The sequence below is a fragment of the Macaca mulatta genome, chromosome 10 (assembly GCF_049350105.2).
Source record: "Macaca mulatta isolate MMU2019108-1 chromosome 10, T2T-MMU8v2.0, whole genome shotgun sequence".
In the NCBI taxonomy this organism is placed as follows: Eukaryota; Metazoa; Chordata; class Mammalia; order Primates; family Cercopithecidae; genus Macaca; species Macaca mulatta.
This window is the reverse complement of record NC_133415.1, coordinates 7,362,647-7,386,402: the sequence shown is the minus strand read 5'-3', so window position 1 is coordinate 7,386,402 and position 23,756 is coordinate 7,362,647. Positions and strand designations below refer to the sequence as shown.

At 53.0% G+C, this 23,756-nt stretch overlaps 1 protein-coding gene across 4 annotated transcripts in view; it reads left to right on the top strand.

The window, feature by feature from the left end:
- PARVB (parvin beta) overlaps positions 1-23,756 on the top strand; it is a 136,211-nt gene that overhangs the window by 49,600 nt on the left and 62,855 nt on the right. For 3 of the 4 annotated variants that reach the window (XM_028827619.2, XM_028827618.2, XM_077949369.1), the window contains exon 2: positions 20,321-20,410. In XM_028827619.2, the coding sequence (XP_028683452.1) occupies positions 20,321-20,410 (90 nt within the window). Of the gene's footprint in view, positions 1-6,964; positions 7,013-20,320; positions 20,411-23,756 lie in introns of those variants that run through there. The other variant, XM_077949370.1, reaches the window with a different exon arrangement.

Genomic DNA, 23,756 nt, shown 5'->3' with positions numbered 1-23,756 from the left:
CGGCACATGCCTGTAATCCCAGCTCCTTGGGAGGCTGAGGCAGGAGAATCACTTGAACCCAGGAGGCGGAGGTTGCAGTGAGCGGAGATCACACCATTGCACTCCAGCCTGGGCGACAGAGTGAGAGTCAGTCTCAAAAAAAAAAGAAGTGAGTGAATACGTCCCTACCTGCTTTTGTAGCTCCTGGCTCTTAAAGCTCTCAAATACCAATGGCAAATAAAGGGAACCGAGAGATGAAAGATGCAACTGTCCTGATTTTCTTCAGATGCAGAAATTTCTGTGTAGCTGAGGAGGAAGGGCCTGCTTGCCCCCTTTGAATTTTGGGGTGTACTTGAGCAGAAGCATTCATTGCTTGGAGAAAGCAGAGGAGACCCCAGAAGCATTTCCCTCAGAAAGGGAGAAGCAGGTAGACCAAGCAGCAGTTCTGGGACCAGCTCTGGGGCCACCTGCTTTTCCCAACTGAGTCTCCGGCGGACTCGGCGGCTGGCCTGCACACAGGAGATCCTCAAAACGGATGAGCGATCATGGTTGGCATTTTTACACTCCCTCCTTTAGTCTGCAGTGCTGGAGGAGGTGTGATTATGGTGTGTATTTTGTGCAGCCATTCGGTGGACACCTATGGAGGACCCGCTGTGGGGCGGGCTGCCGGCCAGGCTCTGAGGATGGAGACGAGGACTCTTACTCGGGAGCCTCTGTTCAGGTTGAAGACAGTTTATGAAAACATAAGATAGAGTAGCCGAGTCCAGGGCAGGAGCCAGGGGTGTGTGAGTGGGGGTCCTGGAAGGGGTCTCTGGAAGCCAGAGGAGTAGTCCTCTGAGGCTGACCGAGACTCCCAGCAGAGAGATGGGGGCATGGGCAGAAGCCTGCCATGCCAGTGAGCCCTGGCATTTCTGAGCCCCTGCTCGGTTCTGTTGCCTGCACGATGGGCTGGGTGAGCAACGCTGACAGGAGACCCTTGCCTTAGCACTATGTCCCCTGGGCTCTGGCTAGTGACGCCTCCTGGCAGCAGCTGTCCAGGCCACACAGGATGCTGGCTACATGCTTGACTGGTCTGGCCATCCCTGCATGGCCCCGCTGTCACTGGTATCTGGAGATCGCACCCGGCCAGAGCCCAGTGGCTTCCCTGCCTGCCACCCTCGGATGCTTCCTTGGGGAAGGAGGGTGCCCTGTTTCCATGGCAACCCTAGGGAGGAGGCCAGGGCCTCGGGCAAGCTGCTGAGCTTTTCACAGCCCTGGGAGTGAGGACCAGGGCAGGCTGACCCTGGGCTGTGGGGCAGAATTAGCCGAAGAGGATCCCCACCATCCCTGAGGAGAGGAGGGGAATGGGGCGGGGAACATTAGGCAGTGCTCACTGCCTTCCCCCAGCCTCCCAGCTGCCCACGGCAGTCCCAGGCCAGGCCAGTGTGGGTGTGGGGGGAAGTTAGAGCCTGGCCGTGTGGTGTGCCGGCATGCAATGCAACAGCCAGGACAATGGAGTCGTCCCCTGCCTTTGGGCCTTTCCCTCCACCCCATCTCATGTCTGCACTAGGTGAGGAAGCAGAGGATGGAGGAGCCTGGTGGACTCCGGGAGCTCCTGAGACTCCTGAGTCGGTGGGGACAGGGCTTCCCAACCTCAGCACTGATGATTCTTGGCTGTGGAGCTCCCCTGGGCATTGCAGGGTGTCTAGGGGCATCCCTGGCCTCTACACACGAGATGTCAGTTGTGACGACCCAAAGTGTCTCTAGACGCCGCTACATATCCTCCCAGTGTGGGGGTGGAGGAATCGTCCCCAGTTGAGATCTGCTGAGCTGAGAGGCTCCCCGGAAGCAGGGGGTGAAGGAAGGGAAGGCTCTGGGCCCTGGGGACATGGATGCCTGCCTGGAACACACAGAAACACACACGCATGCATGCCTGCCTACACTCACTCATAAGCACACATGTTCACGTATGGATGCACCATGACCCTGAAGGGACACCCCTGCTGCTCTTTTAAACAATCTTTTAACTAGACTATTTTTAGAGCACTTTTAAATTCACAGCAGAATTGAGTGGAAGGTGAAGAGATTTCCCATGACTGCGTAGCCCCACCACGCACACCCTCCCCGTCTATCAACGTCTGCACAAGAGGGTGCATCTGTGGCACCTGATGGACCCACATGGCCACATCAGGACCACCCAGAGTCCCCAGTTTCCATGAGGGACCCCTCTTCACGTTGGACATTGTGTAAGGGCAGGAACCCCCATGGTAGCATCATCCAGGGCAGTGTTACTGCCCTGAGATCCCTGTGTCCCACCTGCTCGTCCCGGTCTCCCTGTCACTCCTGGCAGCCTCCGCTCCTTTCACTGTCTCCGTAGTTTTGCTGGCCCCGCAGGGTCGTGTAGTTGGGATCACACTGTCTGTAGCCTTTTCAGACTAGTTTTTCACTCAGTGAGATGCATTTAAGTTTCCTCCACACCTTTTCACAGTTTACAGCACATTTCTTCTTACTTCTGAGTGGCTCTTTCTCCATTGTCTGGATGGATCTGTTTGTTGCCTGTTCGCCTCCCAGAGGATCCGCTGCTCTTTGCTGCAGACGCACGGTCCAGGCGCTGTGGAGTTGGGATGGAGCAGTCGAGCTGGGATCAGAGCCCAGGTCCCTGCCCTGAGGTTGGAGCACTCTGACTGCACCCGGCCTAGGCCTGTGCATTGTCTACACTGATGGCCATGGGGCAGGGGACCTGGAGCGCAAAGCAGGAGAGGATGCTGAAGGGGGCGGGTGGGGTCAGGACTTGGGAGTGTCCGGAAGGAGGACGCCTGCCTCAACCCGGGGCTGGTCTGCAGAGGCCAGAGTGCTCAGCCCGTCAGTGCTGGGCCTGTTGTGAGTTTCTGCATGAGGTGGCCCTCTTGGAAAGAGTGGCTCCATAGCAGCTGGGTTGGGGGCCCCATGACAGCTGAGTCCGGGACTCCGCGGCAGCTGGGTTGGCGGATGCCTGTCCTTGTAGAGACCGTCACCTCCAGGAATGGTAAAAAGGCAGCCACCAACAGTCCTGTGTCCTCTTTCCAGTCCTCTGTCTTGTAAGCCTGGTCCCCCCAGTGGCCCCAGTCCTCCCCTGCCACAAGCCCGTTCTCCTCTCCTCTTTCTGGCCTAGAAACAGGCTCTTCCCTCTGGAGGCTGCAGTCCAGGGGTTCTGGTGAGGTACAGAGCCCAGCCCCCACACAGCAGGAAGTTTTTCCACAAATGCACAGCTCTTCAAGGCCACGCGCAGCTGTGTGTGTGGTGCGTTTTGAAGGGCATTTTGAAGGGCGATGGCACGCATCCCAAAGTGCTGGCATAACAGGCGTGAGCCACTGTGCCCGGCCCCTGTGAGTTTTTACAAGAGACACTGCAGTAGAGAGAATGGTAGAGTCCTCAAACCCTGATTCAGTCGTTCATGAATTCACCGAGCGCTCACTATTCCTGCGACGTGTGTCCTCTTCTTTGCCAGCCTGCTGGTGTGCTCCTGGTGCTTGGTCCACCACAGGTGGGTGTGCTTGGTCCAGGAGGCTGATGGTGCTGACCTCTGGGCTGATACTTACTGTTTTTAGTGGCTTGAATGACGTCCATGCAGAAGAGCTAGTGCACCATGCTTGTATTTGAAAATACCCAGGCTCCTGCCTGAGAACCTGGTAGGCCAGTACTTGGAGGGACAGTAGCAGGATCGAGAAACCATCTGTGTCACATGTTCTTGGGGACAAAGAAGAGGCAAAGGCTCAAGGAGCAGTGAGGCTTGTGGGACGTAGCTGTGTCCAAAAAGGTCAAGCAGTTAGCACATCCCTAGCTACTTCCTGTGAACCCATGAAATCCTCAGGCTGAGGAGGACAGAGGGTGAGGGGATCTGACGCCACACTCAGCCCTTTAGCCAGTGGCTGCTGTGCTAAGCCATTCTGAGAAGCCACCGGTGGAGAACTGACTTCAGGTCTTGCTGACTGTAAGGTTGTCCAATTGTTTTTGCACATTGAAAACAATACATTGCACTTTGGGAGGCCGAGGTGGGTGGATCACTTGAGGTCATGAGTTCGAGACCAGCCTGGTCAACATGGTGTAACTCTGTCTTTACTAAAGATACAAAAATTAGCCAGGTGTGGTGGTGGGCACCTGTAATCCCAGCTACTTGGGAGGCTGAGGCAGGAGGATCACTTGAAACCAGGATGTGGCGGTTGAAGTGAGCTGAGATTGTGCCACTGCACTCCAGCCTGGGGGACAGAGCGAGAGTCCTTCTCAAAACAAACAAACAAACAAACATTGTTCCAGATTTGCTAATAAGGAACCAACCTCCTCAGACCTTGGTGTCACAGGAGAGTGGCCTGTAGCAGCCTTGGGGCCAGTTGTGATTTTATCCACAGTGTTGGTTAGATGCATCCTCTGTGCTTGTTTAATATTCGTTCTGCTTGTGTGAACAAAGCCATGTCAGTTTCAGTAACCCTTGTGCCATGGAGCACCCGGTGTGGAGCAGGGCTCGGTACAACTGGTGCAGAGAATGTTCCAGGCCTTTTGAAATGACGTGGAGTTGCTGGGGCTCTCTTGAGGCTGTTAGTTTATTTAGGGCTGCTGTGACCAAATACCACAAATCCAGTGGCTTAAACCAACACAAATCCATTATTTTACAGCTCTGGAGGTCAGGAGTCCTAACATCAAGGTGGCGGCAGGGCCGGTTCCTTCCGGAGGCTCCAGGGGAGAACTCCGTTGCTTGCCTTTCCAACTTGAGGAGGCACCTGTGTTCCTTAGTGCGTGGCCTCTTCCTCTGTCTTCAAAGCCATTGGCATAACATCGCCTGATCTTTCTCTGCCTCCCTTATCATGCCTCCTCTAGCTCTGGCCCTCCTGCTTCCTCTTGTAATGACCCTGTCAATCACATTGGGCCCCCTGCATAATCCAGGCTAATCTCCTGCCCTAAGGTTCTTAACTGATCACATCTGCAAAGGCCCCCTCCCCCCACGTCAAGTCACAGGTTCCTGGGACTGGATATGGACATCTTTGCAGGGACCACGATCCAGCCTTCCATAGAGGTGGTGACAGATGGAGTAGAAAGTACGTCCTTTGAGTTTTTATAAGAGACACTGCAGTAGAGAGAATGGTAGAGTCCCGAAACCCTGATTCATTCGTTCATGAATTCACTGAGTGTTCACAGAGCACCTGCCTCAGTCCAGGCGTCATGTTGGGAGCGGGGGAGACAGAGTAGGCCATGCATCTGTCCTTTCAGAGTGCTGTAGATGCAAATCCTGTAGCACAGATGCACAGATGTGCCTTAGACCGATAGTGTCTTGAAAGGAGAGGAATGGGAATGGGTGTGGGGAGTGGGGAACCTGACCTGCTTTGTGGGGTCACGGAGGGACTCTCCACCTGCCTTCAGCCCTCCGTCCCTCATTTGCGGCTGTTCCTCCAAAGGCTCAGTCTCCAGCAGGGGTGTGGGGACCCCTATGGGCTGTGGAGACCTTTCTCCTTTGCTGCTGTGGGCATTGCATCTGTTCCTGATGGGTAGAGCTGTGTGTGTCCACTGGGGCCCAAGGCAGTGCCACTGTGGCTCTTTGAGTATCTCGGGAGGAACTGAGCTGCCAGAGCCAGAGGGTGATGGCTTCCAGCACTCCCCAAAGCCACCTGCTTTTGAAAGGGGCCTGTCTCCGAAGCAGGCCGGGTCCTCCTGTTGGGGGAAGCTTTCATGGCCAGGTCTGTGTCTCTTCTGCAGGGGAGACAGCCGCTAGAGGGCACCGTCCTTCTGGCCTTTCCCACGTCCCCGTTTCTACGGCAGGTGCACAGTAGAGCCTTTTTTTTTTTTTTTTTCTAATGACTTAATGATTTAATCTTCTTATTTTCTCAGCAGACAATGCTTTGGACTTCCCTGGATACATTGGGACATTACCAATCAGATTAATTAATACGAGTTTCACAACTCGGGAACCAGTGAATGTGCTTCCCCAGACTTAGCTTCTGCATGGCTGTTTCTGCTTCCCTTTATGAAGTGCATTTCTCTAAGAGCCTGGCAGTCTCATGGGGCTCGTCTGCTGCTGGAAGCGAGCAGCGGGTTCCATTGTCCCCTGCTCGGTGGGGCTCGCTGTGCAGCTTGCTGGCAAATGGCTGGGCTCGGAGGGGTGGTGACGGTGGCACACGCCAGGGGAAGGGTTGGCATCGTCTTCTGAGAATTGTTTCTTTTGGGCTTCACACCCCGCCCCCACCTTCTGCTGCCTCGAGGCTCTTTTCTCCTTATTATTAACTAGTGACAGATTTCATGACCAGTGACTGAAATCATTTGGAAGTACCCCCTGAAAGCCAGCGTGATGGGTTGGCAGGAATGTGACAGACCCAGCCTCTGAAAATCACAGAGGCAGAGGACTTGCTAAGGGATTAGGTTGAGAATGGTCAGGAGGTGGTGGCTGCTGGGCACTGGAGCTGAGGGTGAGGGGCCGAGAAAACGGTGGGCAAACGGGATAGCTCTTTTGGGGGGCGGGGGAGGCTGGCTTTGGGGATGTGTGTCCTACTATTTGTTCACCGTAAGGTGGGGGCGTTGGGTGGTAGGTTCCAGTGCTACTGAAGGGTGGCAATTGAAGGGAGGAATTAAGCTGGCTGGGTGCGGTGGCTGGTGCCTGTAATCCCAGCACTTTGGGAGGCCAAGGCAGGTGGATCACTTGAAATCAGGAGTTCAAGATCAGCCTGGCCAACATGGTGAAACCTCGTCTCTACTAAAAATACAAAAATTAGCCGGGTGTGACTGTGTATGCTTGTAATCCCAGCTACTCAGGAGGCTGAGGCAGGAGAATCACTTGAATCTGGGAGGTGGGTGGAGGTTGCAGTGAGCCAAGGTGGAGCCACTGCACTCCAGCCTGGGCGACAGAGCCAGACTCTGTCTCATCAACAACAACAACAACAACAACAACAACAACAACAAAAAGCTGACTCACGTGGCTTTCAGTCTGAGAAACCGGTCAGATCGTCACTTGTCTCTAAAGCATGTATCCTCCTTTGTAGATGAGAAGCTCTACAAAGAAACCGGCCCCTCCATGCCCCGGTTTCTCGCCCAGGTGGGTTAGATGGTCAACCTGACATTTTGCTGTGCACCTGGAAGTCTTTCTTCCTATTCTCCTTCCCACAGAGGATTCATTTTTCTGTGGTTCTAACATTTTTCTGATCACCCCAGGGACAAAGGCGAAGAAAAGACCATGTTTCTGGGCCAAGGGAATCATCTGTTTAACATGGGCTTCGGAGCTTTTTTTGTGTTTATACTTAAGCAACTTTTTGTATTTCAGGGACGGTGGCAGGATCGAGAAGTCACCTTTTCAGGTGTTCTTTGTGATAAAGAGGAGACACAGAGACTCAAGGAGGGAGGAGGCTTATGGGACACAGCTGTTTCCAAAATGATCAAGCAATTAACACATCCCTGGCTACTTCCTGTGAGCCCCTTAAATCACCGGGCTGAGGAAGACAGAGGGTGGGGGTTCTGACCCCCTCACACAGCCCTCGAGCCAGCGGCCGCTGTGCTAAGCCATTCTGAGAAGCCACCTGGGGAGAAGTGACTTCAGGTCTAAGGGATGGTGCCCCGAGCCTGCCGCCGAGGTCCCCAGGGAGCAGCCCGATGGCCTGAGCTAGGCCTGCTCTGCGTCCTGCCCTCTGCCACACGGCTGCATTCCAGTGTCACTCGAGTCCCTAGAGGGTCGCTTCTGAGTCCCCTGCAGGCTCCACGGCTTCCACCCCCTGGGTGGCCCGTCGTTGGTGTGGTTTTCCCGGTTCTGACCCTGGCTCGTGCCCGTGGACTTTGGGAGCCCTTTGCACTGTTTGGAATCGGCGCCAGGGGGTCAGGCTGTGCCACCCACACCGTCCCGCAGCCATCTGATGTTTGTGTGGAGTTGGATTCTGTTACATAATCATTCAGCCTAATTAGTGTCGGCTTTAAATGCCCAGGGACCGTAGGCAACCGTTTGTGGTGATGCCTGAGCTGTCAGTTCAGGTTCATCGAGATCACATCCTGCCCGGGTTATGGTGAGGTGGGTTTCATCTCTAGATTCTCAGACAGTTGCTGACCTGGGGGCATGTGGCCCCCAACATGGCCCAGCCGAGGCTTAACAAGGCTGCCCAGGGCTCCACATTGGCAGATAAACACACTGGCAGATAACTTGGGACTCACTTTGGCCTCGGTTCCACTCAGGCCAGCCCTTGTTGAGTGGATGACCCTAAATCACGCCACACTGGAATCCAGCACAGGTGCTGAGGATGGGGACAGAGAGAGAAGAGAGGCCTGATGTTTACCAGTTAACGACTTCTCAGCACTCACCACCTTATTAAGTTCATTGTCACGACAGCCTTATGATCGGGGCGGTCACTGACCCTCTGCTGAAAAGACTGTAAAGGATTTCAGGAGTTGAAGTGCGTGGCCAAGGTCACGTGGCCTTTCTGCTGGGAACCTCCAAAGCCTCTGTTCCCTCTGATCTTCTATCTGGACCAGTGCTGACCCTGGGCTGGGGGGTTTGGAGGAGGGGCAGGTGGCTTCTGGAAGGGGCATGGTAGAGGGGATGTTTGTGGCGGACCCTGAAGGTACCAAGTGTTGGTTCCTCTTGCAGAGGTTGCAGAATGTGCTGCTAGGGAGGAGGTCACAGTGTGAGCAAAGGCATGGTGGCCCCTAGCTGTTCTGGGGAAGGCAGGAGGCAGGGTTAAGTTGGAAGGAGCAGAAGAAGGTGCTAGAAAGGTCAGCCAGGCCAGGGGGCAGACAACATGTGATGTGTGGGGGAGGGGTTGCACTTTTATTTTTGGAGTCAGGGGAAGACTGGAGTGGTCTGTGAGCAGAGGAGTGACTTGACGAGGCTGTGTTCTGGGAGTGAAGTCTCGAGACACTGTGGGGTGGGCTGGGAAAGGGCAAAGGTCAGGAGCCCTGAGACCCAGCAGAAGCTGGTGCAGATGCCCCGGCTCTCATAGGTCTAACCCCTGTGGCGGCCTCTGAGGATTCCACCTGATACAACTGGAGGGGGAAACTGAAGAAGCTGACCCACGTGGCTTTCAGTCTGAGAAACCAATCAGATCGTCACTTGTCTCTAAAGCCTGCGCCCTCCTTTATAGACGAGAAGCCCACCGGCCCCTCCGTGCCCCGGTTTCTTGCCCGGGTGGGTTAGATGGTAAAGCTGACATTTTATCATGCACCTAGAAATCTTCCTTCCTGTTCTCCTTCCCACAGACCGCGTATTTTTCTGTGGTTCTGACAGTTTCCTGATCACCCCAGGGACAAAGGGGAAGGGACGACTGTGTTTCTGGGCCAAGGGAATCATCTGTTTAACATGGGCTTCGGAGCTTTTTTTACATTTCTACGTAAGCAACTTTTGGTATTCAGAAGACCTAGTTTCCCTGAGCCAGATGGGCTCCTTCCATCTCGGTGGTCTGTATTTTGGATTCCTGCAGCAGGTGGCTGGTCGAAATGCACACCCCAGGAGGTGAGGTTGGGGGGATGTCAGCTCCGGGGCCGCTTGTACCAGCAAGTCCCTAATTGCGGGCGCACTCCTTCCTTCTGAGCCCATCAGCCTCTGCGTGGTCACATCAGGGCAGTTGGGTTCCTGGTGACCCATGACTGCCAGGTTAATGGAAACCTTAATGGAAACCCTCTTTTTCCACCCAATTAAGTGGCTGGAGGTGGGATGCTGTGCGAGAGCCGTCTGTTTCAGTTCCCTGACTTTCTCTTGCAGCAATTATCTATGTAGCTCCATTTGGCCTACATAAGCTTAGCATTTGTGTTCATTCATTCATTCATTCATTCCACAGATATTGACAGAGCCGTTATCCATGTGCCAGGTTTTATGCAGGATGCGAGGCCATGGTCATGAATGGGACCTGGCCCCTGTGCACTCCTTGCAAGGTCGGGGGTGTGCAGGGAGGTGAGCACACCGACAATCACATGATGGGGGAATAGGGTTTGTCCTTGTCATGTGCATGGGGAGCTGTGGGAAACCAGGGGAGGGGTTCGAACTGCACCCAGGGATAGGGGATGTGCAGAGAGTGCTTTCCAGACAGCTGGGAAATGGATGGAGCCAACTGATCTAAAGTGAAGGGTATTTCAGGTTATGAGGACAGTCGAGGCAGAGGGGCAGAGATATGACCTACAGAAGTAGCCTGGAATAGCCTCATCAGACGATGAGGGTGGAAGCATGGGAGCTGCAACTGGATTGATGAGAGGAGAGGTCCACTCATTAAGAGTCATTGGGCACCAGTATGAAGGGTTTGCGTTTTACCCTCAAGCCGGTGGGAGCTGTGGGGTATACCGCAACTGAGTGTGACCCATGCCAGCTTTGTGTATTGGAAGGATTTCTGCATCAGACGGGACTCTCTCAGTTTGCAAAGGACAGAAAGCCCAACTCAAAATGGCTTGAAAGCAAAACAGAATTCACTGTTGCATTTGATAGAATGGTCCATGGGGTTGGATGGCCTCAGGTAAGGCTTGATCCAGCACATAGAAGGTGTTGCTAGATCCTAGATTCTGTTCTCTCCTTCCCTGAGCTCTTTCAATCTGGTGCCTTCATCTCCAGGCTCTGTATGGTGGTAAGATGATGGGATGGCTTGAACCCGCATCCTTTCTGGGTCAAGGCCAGTGGGAAAGAGTGCCTGTCTCATTCTCTGTTCCTGGTAAAGAATCAGTGCAGCTCATTAGCTCTAACTGGGCCATGCCCATCCCTGACTGTGTTCCTGGGAGGCCAGTGTGCCAGACGGCTTTGTCCTGGGATGCCTGCTCCACCCCAGAGCTGAACTACAAGGCCCGAGCATGGTGGCAGGAGGGGCAGCTCTCTCTGAGGGAGGCTGAGTCTTGTTTGCCTGAAAGGATCAATGGATGCTGGGGAAGAAAAGCAATGGTGTCCAGAAGAGTCACCTCTAGAAGGGGAGAGGCTGGGCTGGGGTGGGAAGAGTTTAGGGCAGGGCCTGCAGGGGCCAAGGTGGCCCTCCTGGTGAGAGAGCCCCGCTGGCCATCCCAAGAATAGGGCATGAGTCTGCCAAGGGTGCCCCTAGGTCTGGCATCTTGATTCTTTCCTCTGTGTTCTTGGCACAGACACTCATGCCAGGGCCTTTGCTATCACCCGTAGTCTCAGAGTCCGGTTATTATTCCGTAGTTATCTGTAGGGGTGAGACCGTGCAGGGCTTTCCCTCCCCAGCTTCCTCCCTCCCTCATAGTAGCTCACTGTGTCCCCTGAGGCTGCCAGTGCTGCCGGGAAAGACCCGAGGCTCCTTCTGGGTCTCAGAGCCATTTCTTTGGTTGAACCCAGTTTGCGTCCTTCCTTGTAGAATTGGCTGCCACTTCCTTTAGGGCCCCCACTGCACCCTGTACATAACCCTGCCAGGGCATCTGTTTATTTTCCATTCTTGTAGCTTTATTTTTATTTCAAAAGGAGCACAAGAACACAGTCTGGTGGCAAAGGCTCCCTCTGTCTCCTCCTTACTTTCAGCCACTGGGCCCTTGTAGCAGTAATGCTGCTCTTGTCATTCTGGAGCGTGTCCTTTCATTCCTTTTTCTGTGAATTTTGATACATACACATAGAAATACATAGTGCTGAGTTTTCTAGTTGTATTTTTTACATAAATATCATGCTGTATCTATTTTAAAGTGTCTCACCATGTTGCCCAGGCCGGACTTGAACCCCTGGGCTCGAGTGATCCTCCCACCCCAGCTCCAAGTAGCTGAGACCACAGATGTGCACCACCACACCCAGCCTTTGCCGTATTGTTCTGCAATATGTGTTTTGTTTTTTTTTTAATTTTTTGAGACAGGATCTGGCTCTGTCACCTAGGCTGGAGTGCAGTGGCATGATCCTGGCTCACTGCAACCTCCGCTTCTTGGCTTCAAGCTCTCTTCCCAGCCTCCTGGGTAGCTGGGACTACAGATTCATGCCACCACTCCTGGCTAATTTTTGTATTTTGTGTAGAGATGGGGTTTTGCCTTGTTGCCCAGGCTGGTCTCGAACTCCGGAGCTCAAGCCATCCACCCGCCTCAGCCCCCCGAAGTGCTGGGATTATAGGTGTGAGTCACTGCACCTGACTCAGCCTGCTTTTGCTTTTTTAAAAAATCTCAACACCATGCTATGTATTGCACTTAATTAATTGTGCATTGAATCCTTCGCGAGCCTTCTGTGCCAGGTGCGAGGTCGGCTGCTGGGTAGAAGTGACCAGGATGCATCTTCCCTTGGCTACATGCAGACTCTCCACAGGGCAAGGGCAGGGCCTGCCCAGCCCCGTGCCCAGCCCTTTGGCATCCAGCCGCCAGTATTTGTTAGATCAGCAGGCTGTCATGCCCAAGGATTGCTGCCACCTCAACAGGACAGGGCTTCAGCTGTGTGCTCTTGATGTGGAGTCCGCGCCACCTGTTGACCCGCTTTGGATTTTTACCTTATTGAAATGTTCACACATTTCTTTTAGCTTCTGAACTTATTTCATCTTGAGAAATGGACTGGAACCTTTGGCTCCAGCAGAACAAGTCCCATAAATCAGACGTTCAAGCTGAGCGATCCTTCTGGTTTTGGCCACAGTCGGGGCCTTCTTACTCCTCTGGTCTCGTCAGCACCGTTCAGAAACTCGTCCTTGACTTGGAGATAACAGTGAGTTAAATGGACGTAAATACACCGAGCTCATTACTCCGGGCCGGCATCCCGCATGACAAGGCCCACATCCATTTCTCAGTAAAAACAAACTACATCTGCCACTTGAAAGGTCAAGAAGCACTTTCATGTACGTTGTGCTCCATGGATCACTGGAAGTCCTTTCCCTCTTTTCCATATCCGGGCCAGGAGGAGCAGCTGCTCTCTGGCACCGTTTAGCCTTTGCTGCCTTTTACCCTAGGCAAGACATTTTGTTATTCCTCCAATTTGTAATCCCAAAACACTTGGAGTTCGTAACCTCCCGGGGAGGGCCAGGCCTCACATTTCAAGGCCTTTGCACGTGTGATATGCCAGCAACAGCTCAGCCCTTTGAATTATGATCCACGGCTCCTTCCACTCACCTTCTTTCTGGATGTCAGAAAAGACTGCCCAACAGCATCTCCTCCCAGCTGCCGAGGCCGATGATATTTTTATTCTTATTTAGATTTTACTTAGGTCTTATTTTAACTCCACTGAGCTGTGAGATCTTCACCAAAGTACAACTGGACTTATTTTTAGAAGAACTGCTCTGTTAAGAAGACCTTCGTGCCTGATGAATTTAATTATTCTGATAAATTACAGCTTCTGCGAAGGAACCACGCCCCTCTGAGTACAGATGGAAGTTGGAAAATTCATAGAAAGCTGTCATCTCCTGGCGAAGGCCTGGGAAACCTCATTTGACAGAGATGTCTTTGGGTTCCTCTTAAGCACGAGCGAAGGATCCCAGTGCCCCCTCCCCTGCTGGGAAGAGGAGCCGGTGGCGTGAATTGGCACGGAGCCGCACCTTTCTTTCTCCTCCTCTATCCTCCCGCAAGCTCCACAGACCACTCTGCTTCTTTGAGCAGGATCAGTTGTAACTAGAAGTGGGTAGGGCTTGAAAGGGGCTGGTTAAGTGTTCAAAATTGAGGCAGCTTTCCTGCTATTTTCAAGTTCTTTTAGATGTGCAGGGATGGAGAATGGCTGTTTTTGTTGGGGTTTTCTCTTTGATCCTGGTTCAGACGGGGCCCTCTGAAATTTCTCCCCCTGATCTTTTGTGCTCTGTGAAAACCAGGAATTGCATGGATGGTGTAGAAAATCCCCATAGGTGGCAAAGCAACTCTGCTGTGTTGAAATGACATGCTTAGAAAAGTGTCAGAAAATGGAGATGCCATCGCTCCGGCCCCCCAGGGCCTGTGGCTCAGCCTCCCTTGGGCCTTTGTGTCTGGGCCAGACCCTCCAGGCAAGCCCCTGGTGAAGCTGTTGGGCCCATCGTTGCAGGGGTGCCTCGCCATCCCCCCGTGTCCTGCCCGGGTTCCCCTGGTGGAGCACGACGCTGATCAGCCTTGGCGTTTTCAGATTTCTTCTCTCCATTAAGGTAACCTTGTTCTTTAAACCAGCCTGCTTTCAAAGTTGTTTTCCTAATAATATCAAAAGGAGGAAAAAAAGCTGCCTGAAAATCTTTTTTTTTTTTTTTTTTTTTTTGGCGGGGGGGGAAGAGCCTGGGCATAAATAAATACAACCATACAAAGAAGAAAATTAAAAAAAAAAAAAAATCAAAGATGGAACCTTTGCGTTTGGCCTGAGGTATAAATGGCAGGGTTTTTATGACATGCTTTTAGTGTTTGATTCTCTTTCTTTCCTCTTATGTTCTTATAATTCCAAACAGGAGCGATGGTGTTTTTTTTTTAAACCTTGCCCAATCTTTGGGTGGAGGCTTTGGAAGCCGCACATTCTCCACCATTACAGTCACTCAAAGCTGACGCCTCCCGAGGGGCTGCTGCGTGCCAGTGACTGTGCCGAGTGCGTGTCTCCTTGAATCTTTGTGATCTCTCTGAGGTGTGTTAGGCCCCACTTCACAGATGGAAACTGAGGCATACAGAGCCGTCAAGTAGCTTGCCCAAGATCACACACCTTGTCAGTGGTCAAGCTGGGCTCCAAAACCAGCAGCGTGGCTCTGGGGTTCTAAGCCCTCTGTTGTGCTGTTCCTTGAATATATTAAAAGGCCTACTATGTGCAGGAACTGGGTTGGCACTGGCAGGGAGGGAAGTTCAGGAAGGAGATAGTTACATGGCTGTGTGGCTTGAGCTGGGGAGAGGGGAACACCCAGGAGGGCTTCTTGGAGGAGGTGGCCAGTAAGATGAGGTTGAAGATAGGTAGGATTTAGTAGGGCACAGTGAGGTGCAAGATCAGGTAGAACTGGCTTTAGTCCTGACTCTGGGGCTTTACATCTAACAGCACAGGACCAGCCACTCCCTCACAGACTCGTTTATTTATTATTATTATTATTATTATTATTATTGAGACAGTTGGAGTCTCGCTCTGTTGCCAGGCTGGAGTGAAGTGGCACAGCCTCGGCTCACTGCAACCTCCACCTCCCAGGTTCAAGCGATTCTCATGCCTCAGCTGCCCAAGTAGCTGGGATTGCAGGCGCCTGCCGCCACGCCTGGCTAACTTTTGTATTTTTAGTAGAGACAGCGTTTCATCATGTTGGCCAGGCTGGTCTCAAACTCCTGACCTCAGGTATTTCACCCACCTCGGCCTCCCAGAGTGCTGGAATTACAGGCATGAGCCACTGCGCCTGGCTTCCCTCACAGACAAAGTGAATGGCTGGCATGGAAGGTACCCTGCACATAGTAGGTACTCAGGAACACAGACAAAGTGGATGGCTGGCATGGAAGGTAGCCTGCACATAGTAGGTGTTCAGGAAACATTAGTGGTGCCCTCCCCTTTCCCATGGATAGTCAGCAATATGGGTTGGACATGTGTGTCCTGTAATCCGAGGTTGTTTGCCCTCTGGCTGGCCCACAGAATTTGAATTAATGGCTCACATTTATAAATGGGGAGATTCCACACCAAACCCCATATTTCCAGCTTTTCTTGAAAACTCAGATCTGGTGACTGCAGCCCGCACTTCCCACTCTGCCGTCCCAGGCTGAGCGAGGAGTGCCCATCTCCAGAGACAGTGAACCAAGGGGCCCTCATCCTGTCAAATGCCCTCCTGTCTCTCTCTTCCTACCTGGCCGCCCATGCAGGCCACAGAGCGCGGTGCTGCAGGTGAACTCTGCTGCAGTGGGAACGAGTTGGCGTCGGCTCCCTCGTGGCCGGCTGCTGGATTCGTGTGGACAGGGACATTCTTCTTAGAACAGTGCAGACACTTAGGAAAACAAGCACAAGACGGTCTTTTTCCCTTAATCACCCATCTCATGAAATCAAGCCCCAGTCCCTTGGAAGCCCACACCCTCCACACCCTCCAGATACTGAGAGAATGCATGCCAGCATGCCTGTGCCAGCGTGCCTCTGCCAGCACACCCGGGCCAGCAGACCTTTCTCTGTGACTGAAGACAGCCGGCACTTCATATCTTTGAAGGGTTTGTCTTTCTGGCAAGTGGACGGTACTTTGAAAACCAAAACATTCCTGAGATTCACTGAAAGCCACTAAACTGGCACCGTTCAGGCGGTGAGGGTTGGGGCCGGGGGAAGCCAAGGGTGTGAGAGCAGCCCCTCCTTCCAAAAATCAGACCGATCCTCTGAAGATGACGATCAGATCCAGGCTGAAAGTTCCTCTGCAAAGGAGCTGTGTCCTTCAGGGAACCCAGGCTGCAAAATGTAACAAGGCCCAGAAGGGCATCTGTCAAACCTTCATGGGGTTCAGCTTTGGACATACTGGCTCTAGTTTGTCCCCACTGCACTCTGCACAGAGCCCGGAAGGCCCTTTCGTTAGCCTGGCCTTCTTTCAAGGCCAGTTCAATTGCTGCCTCCTCCAGGGATCCCTCCATGCTTCTCTGTGGAATGGGGGACCTTGCCTGCCTTGTGGTCACTCTTCCCCCAGTTTGTGCCTCTCTTGGAGCCTAATCACAGAAACCCTGTACATCCACAGCTGCCTCTCCCACTCGCGGGGAGTGGTTTGTGGGCCATGTGTGGGTGCTCACGATTCCCCTTATTCCTCAGGAAATGTGAGGAATTTCCCATGGGGCCGGTACTCCCACCACCCCATGTTACAGATGGGGAAACTGAGGCTTAGTGAGATGAGGGGACTTCCCCAAGACCACACACCAGCAAGTGGCAATGCGAGATTTGGACTGGGGCTCTGTGGCCACAGGCTTGGGCTCCTCCTGCCAACCGAGGGGTCTGCCAGCCTGTGCCCCCTCCTCCTGGCCCCCGAAGCCTTTGCTTCCCTCAGGCCATCATGCATAACCAGCCCCTTCAGAATGCGCTGCTGAACAGGCCCTGGGCCGTGTTCGTGAGTGCGTTTCTCATTTATTGAGGTCACAAAATCCCTGGCCCTGTTTAATGTCATCTTTGATGTTCAAGGGCGGTGTGGAAATCTCTGTTTTCATGTGACCCAATTTCTAGGCTTTCAAAATGCGGCTCCTCTCCTCCTCCCTCTCTGTGTTTTTGAAATCAGGTGAGCAGGGCTGCCTCCAAGCGTTGACCACTTGCCCCGAGGTCTCCCTCCCCACCCCTCAGGCTCAGGCACGTGGGTGCAGTGCCAGCTCTCGGGCCTTGCCAAGAGGACTCATGGGCGTAGACCACCTGTATGATCCTCCACACGTAGGGAAACTGGGTCTTTTGTTCTTCCTCTGCCGTCGGCGTGAGCACTGCAGGCAGCTGTGCTGGACGGGACCTCCCTGCACCTGTCGTGTGTTCCTATGATGCCAGCCAGGACATGGAACTTCCACCGGACCCCCTGTACTCCAGGGCTATCATATTCCCAAGGATTCCTGTGAAAAATCACTTTTCCCTGTTTCCTTTCTGCCTTTTAAGACTCTCTGCTGGTTACAACTCTTCTTGGAACTAGTCACGTGGTACAAATAATTGCTGAAATTTGGTCCCTGTTTTCTCAGCTCATCTGGGTGACCTGTGGGGGATCTTCTGGAGTATTTTCAGGGAGGGGGGGCGGAGGGAATCTCAAAGCTCTGTGCCTATATCATTTCCCCGTGAAGGCATTTAATATTTGTCCACTGCTGGTGCAGAGTTATGCTAAGGATTTTGGAACTTCAATGATGAGTGGTCTTCCCTTAGGATGCTGGCTGTGGGTGGAGGACAGTGTGTGCCGGCAGCCAGGCTGGCTTGCGGCTGGAATGTGGGTTACCTGGAGAGGGCCTGCCTTTTTTGTTTGTTTGTTTTTTTTTGTTTTTGCTATTTAAAAAATTTGTTGTAAAATAGACATAACGTAAACTTTACCATCTTAGCCGTTTTCAAGAGCAGAGTTCACTGATATTAAGTACGTTCTCATTGTGCAGCCATCACCACCCACTCACCCACAGAACTCTTTCATCTTTCCAAACTGAAACTCTGCCGTCATTCAACACTACCTCTCTATTTGCCACCTCCCCCTACCCCCAGCAGCCACCAGACTGCTTTCTCCTCTGTGCATTTGCCTACTTAAGGGACCTCCTATGGATGGAATTGTACGGTGTTTGACTTTCTGTGTCTGGCTTATTTCACTGAGCATAACATTCTCAAGGTTCACCCATGCAGTAGCCTGGCCCGGACGTCCTTCCTTTTTAAGGCTGGATAATATTCCGTGGTATACACGGACCACGTTTTGCTTACTCATTCGTCTGGTGTTCTCAAATGCCAAGACTCAGTGACTTCGGCTGTGCCCGAAACCTTCCTCTAATCAAAACACTTCCTAACCCCAACCTGTACCTAGGCTCTGACACTCCTGCATCAGGCAGTCCTCCAGGATAAGTTACCTGTTTAAAATGCAAATATATTTCCTTGTGGGGAGTGTGTAATTGGCATTCTGGGGCCCCGCTGCCATTGTCTTTATGAGGGAGGGAGGTTTTGTTGTCCTAGAAGCTGGGTCCACAACCGTGTCCCAAGAGCCCATCAGGTGCCACGCTCTGGGCTGGGGACTCGACGTTCATGGTTTGGTTACATTTAGCCCTTCCAAAGGCCCTGGCATTTCTGCAGTGTTACCTATAAATTCCATGTGCGGAAACATGCGTTATTTCCTTTTTTTTTTTTTTTTTTTTTGAGAGAGAGTTTCGCTCTGTCACCAGGCTGAAGTGCAGTGGTGTGATCTTGGCTCATTGCAACCTCTGCCTCCCGGGTTCAAGCAATTCTCCTACCACAGCCTCCTGAGTAGCTGGGACTACAGGTGTGCACCACCACACCCAGCTAATTTTTGTATTTTTAGTAGAGACAAGCTATCATCATGTTGGCCAGGATGATCTCGATCTCTTGACCTCGTGATCCACCCGCCTCAGCCTCCCAAAGTGCTGGGATTACAGGCGTGAGCCACCGCGCCCAGCCTGGGTTATTTCCACTTTTGGGCTGTTTTAAGCAGTGCAGCTATGGACACGGAGTAAAAGAAGGTCCGCTTTTTCAGAAGCTGAGTATCAGGACCTTTGCTGACATGAGAGGAGCTGGTGTCCTGGGGCCCCGCTGCCATTGTCCTTATGAGGATGGAGGTTGTGTCATCCTGAAAGCTGGGTCCACAGGTGTGTCCCGAGAGCCCATTGCGTGCCATGCTCTGGGCTGGACGCTTGACATTTATGGTTACATTCAGCTCTTCCAAAGGCCCTGGCATTTTTGCAGTATTACCTATAAATGCCACATGGAGGGACGTGCAGAGAGGTGAATGGGACGTACCTGGGGTCTCACGGCCAGCACGGGTGGGGCCCCGCTGGCCTGCTGCTCCAGAGCCATCATGCCACACCCCCTGCTGCTCCATCGCCTGCCACTGTGGAGGCTGGGTGTCCAGAGCTGGAGGTGTTCAAGGTTCGAGGTGACTCTGGTGTTAAAAGAGGAAATATGGTTTTCATTCTGAACCCGTTTCATGGAGAAGGAGGGACAGCTCCGGGCACACTGGCCTGGGTACTTTTGCGGCATGTGATCAGGGACTGCTCCCCAGCGGCCCTCCACCAGGGCCGTGAAAGCGGCCAGGACCCTACCTCCACCTGGCACCATGGACGCATCTTGGGGCTGGAACCTGGAGTCCCACGTGCAGTTGGAGCTGAGGCTGTGACTGTGGAAAAAGCGTGACATCACAGAAGCAAGAGTTTCTGTGTGGGTGGGTGTTCATCCCTGGTGGATACGGCTGAAAGGCCTGGAGGGTGTCCCTGGTGCAGGACGATGAGGCATCGTTTCTGGTTCTGGGGTTGTCCCTAATCACTGGGCGTTCCAGACCCTGTAACTGTTCAGCACTCCCTTGAGACGGGAGGCCATGGTGTTTCTGACTTGAAGCCTCTGGCTCTCTTTATTAGATTCTGTTGCATGTTCCAGCAGTCCTGACCTGGATGTTCCATCATATTTCTGTCCCTGTGAACGTGGCCATCACCAGTGACCCCACTTTAAACTCCAGATTCACCTGTATGCATGACCGGAGGGGATTAGCATCTTGAGTCCATGGTTCAGGATGCAGCCCCCCAGCAGAGGAAGGGCAGTTGGTGGAACTCTCATGCCCCATCGCTGTGGTCCATGCTTTGTCTGCCTCAGCGGCCTTGGTCAGATCTGGAAACATCTGGAAGCTTTGGTGTCTTAGTTATGAGTTTCAAAGAGCAGTGAAAACAGACTGGCAGAGCTCATCGAGACCTGGGAAATATTTGGGGTGGGGAAGAACTACAGAATGTATTCTTGGTTCGGAGCATTTTTCCGTCCGACTCTTTCTGGGCAACAGGCCTTTTAGGAATGTTTGTTAAATGCTGAAAAAACAGGAATTGATTTCTCTCTGCGTCCACAGCCAACACGTGAGGCCACGGCACTCCGTGTATACTAACCTGGTTTTTCTTTCCTTTTGCTCAACAGTGAGTGACCTGCAGGAAGAAGGCAAGAATGCCATCAACTCACCGATGTCCCCCGCCCTGGCAGATGTTCACCCTGAAGACACCCAGCTCGGTACGGGGCATTCCTCCGCTCCCTGCCCTGAGACAGTTGAGCTTCTGTGGCACTAAGTTGGTCTTGGGGAGGCCAATGAGGAGCCTGATAGATCTGGCCTCTTGATCAGATGCTGGGGGCATTTGGGAGTCTAAGTTCTTAGCTCAAGGTCATGTTTAGAAAAGTCCATCAGGAAAAGCAAGTCCTTCTTTGAGGGTTTCTGCCCCAGTCTTAAAACGTAAGTTTATTATTCAGGTGGTGAAGCCAGCAGATCAGGAGAAGACTGAGTTGAAAAGATAGTTTGTTAAACTCATAGTTCTGAAAGGGGGTGTAGCAGGCTACTCAGGGCCACACCATGCCACACCTTGCCATGCCACGCCACACCATGCCATGCCATGCCACACCATGCCACACCACGCCATGCCATGCCATGCCATGCCATGCCACACCACACCATGCCATACCATACCATGCCACACCATGCCACACCATGCCATACCACACCACACCACGCCATGGAACGCCACATGGAATGCACCAGTGTCAGGCAGAGGCAGAAGGAGCAGGGCCAATGCCTTTATTTTATATTTTATGTGTATATTTTTTGAGATAGAGTCTCACTCTGTCGCCCAAGCTGGAGTGCAGTGATATGATCACAGCTCATGGCAGCCTTGACCTTCCAGGTTCAAGTGATCCTCCTGCCTTAGCCTCCTGAGTAGCTGGGACTACAGGCATGTGCCACCATGCCCACCTAACTTTTTAAATTTTTTGTAGAGATGGGGTCTTGCCGTGTTGCTCAGGCTGGTCTCCAACTCCTGGGCTCAAGCAATTCTCCTGTCTTGGTTTCCCAAAGTGCAGGGACTATGGGTATGAGCCACTGCGTCCGGCCCCAATACCCTTACTGTGGTTTTCTCTGAAGGAATGGGCAAGGCTGGGTGAATGGGCCTAGGCCTGGCTTGTTGGAGTCATACCAGTGGGCTTTGGGGTGCAGGAGCTATCCTGAGTCTTCTCAGGAAGAAGACTCTCCTTCTTCCACACCACGTGGCGTGGCATGGCGTGGCGTGGTATGGCGTGGCGTGGCGTGGTATGGCGTGGCGTGGCGTGGTATGGCGTGGCGTGGTATGGCATGGCGTGGCATGTCCCCAGGGCCAGGGGAGATTAGGGTGAGGATATTGACTGGGAGTGTAGGTGCCCTGTGAGAGCCCAAGAAAAGAGATGGCTGGGGGCTCTGGGCTCTGGGGCTCAGGCTCTGAGCGGGTTTACATGTGAAAGGTGTGCCCAGAGAGGTTGGGTTACCATCTCTAGGAATTAGCTCGCCCTGGAGGTGCAGTCTCTCCAGTCAGCACGGCCCCGAGATGCCACACACCAGAAAATACAGAAAACAGGCCGGGCGCGGTGGCTCACGCTTGTAATCCCAGCCCTTTGGAAGGCCACAGTGAGCGGATCACTTGAGGTCAGGAGTTTGAGATCAGCCTGGCCAACATGGTGAAACCGCGTCTCTCCTAAGAATACAAAAATTAGCTGGGTGTGGTTAGCCTGTAGTCCCAGCTACTCTGGAGGCTGAGGCAGGAGAATCGCTTGAACCCGGGAGGGGGAGGTTGCAGTGAGCCGAGATCGCACCACTGCACTCCAACCTGGGTGACAGAGCGAGACAACTCAATGAAAAAAAAAGAAAAAAAGAAATTGCAAAACATGATTAATACGCTTCTTCCCTTTGGGCCAGCCAGAGCTGCCTGCAGCCTGGGCTTACAGGGTGGGCCCTGCCAAGTGGCCCAGGCCCCTGCGCTCACTGCCTGATGTAATGGGTAACAGCTAAGACACATTTTCCTTAAAGTGTGTTTTGGGATCCAGCTGATCTGGAAGGCGATTGTGGAACATTCCGCTTATTTCCAAACCCTGGTTCAAAGGGAAGTCCCAGTTCATCTCTTTTTTGTGGTTTCCGTGACAAGGCCAGGCCAGCAAGAGCTTATGGAGAAGAAATGCCAATGCAAGTTCAGCTGCCAGCCGACCCGAAGCCAGAGCTGGTGATGCTACCTGAGGTCACACCGGGGTCCACTGGGCTTCCTCTCCCTCCAGTTAGAAGACAGCAGCCCCACCAGGCGCTGTGGCTCAGGCCTGTAATCTCAGCACTTTGGGAGGCCGTGGCGGGTGGATCACCTGAGCTCAGGAGTTCGAGACCAGCCTGGCCAACATGGCAAAACCCTGTCTCTACTGAAAAATGCAAAAATTGGGTGTAGTGGCTCACGCCTGTAATCCCAGCACTTTGGGAGGCCGAGGCGGATGGATCACCTGAGCTCAGGAGTTCGAGACCAGACTGGCCAACATGGTGAAACCCTGTCTACTAAAAATACAAAAATTAGCCGAGTGTGGTGGCAAATGCCTGAAATCCCAGCTACTTGGGAGGCTAAGGCAGGAGAATTGCTTGAACCCGGGAGGCGGAGGTTGTAGTGAGCCGAGGTCCCACCATTGCACTCCAGCCTGGGCAACAAGAGTGAAATTCCAGCTCAAAAAATAAAATAAATAAATAATTAGCCAGGTTTGGTGGTACACACCTATAGTCCCAACTACTCAGGAGGCTAAGGTGGGAGGATTGCCTGAGTCTGAAGAGGTTGAGGCTACAGTGAGCCAAGATCATATCACTGCACTCTAGCCTGGGCAACAGAGTTAGACCCTGTCTCAAAAAATAATAATAACTGAACTTACTCACTGAATATTTGCACAGCACCTGACTCTTTCTGAGGTCCCCTTTGTGTATTTTATATCCTTTGGGCTCATAGAAGTCATCATTGTAGCGAATATTGGGGGTCCACTGTGAATGCTTCTGCTCCTGAGTCCCTTCAGGGACCCTGTGAGGTGGGTTGTATCATTATCCCCATTGTACAGATGGGGAAACTGGGGCACAGATCTACGATCACAGAGATCACTAGTAAGTGCCAAAGTTTTGAAACCCGGGCGTTTTGCCCCCAGAGCTGGGCTGCTCCCCCTGCTCTAGACCCTCTCAGTGAAGATGGTGGCCCTCATCAGAGGTGAGCAGGACAGGTCTCCGTCCTTGGGCACATTTTATTGCAGCTGATGGATGCTCTGCTGTGATGCACAAGGTGGGGAGGGCGGGGGCTCGGTTGCCACAAAACACTGGCACAGAGATACCACCCCCGCCCCGGCCTCTGGGCGCTGCTTCTCCTCTGACTGACGTGGAGAGAAGCCCGATCCAGGTGTGGACCCGGACCTGCTGAAGATTCTGAGCCCACGTCTGATCCCCCGGCACCCCCTGGGCTGGGCAGCACTTGCCGTACCCACTGTGGTGTCCCAGGACTGTGGGTTCCTCGAGGGGTCCTGCCTCAGTCTCGGAGCCACCGAGAGGATCATG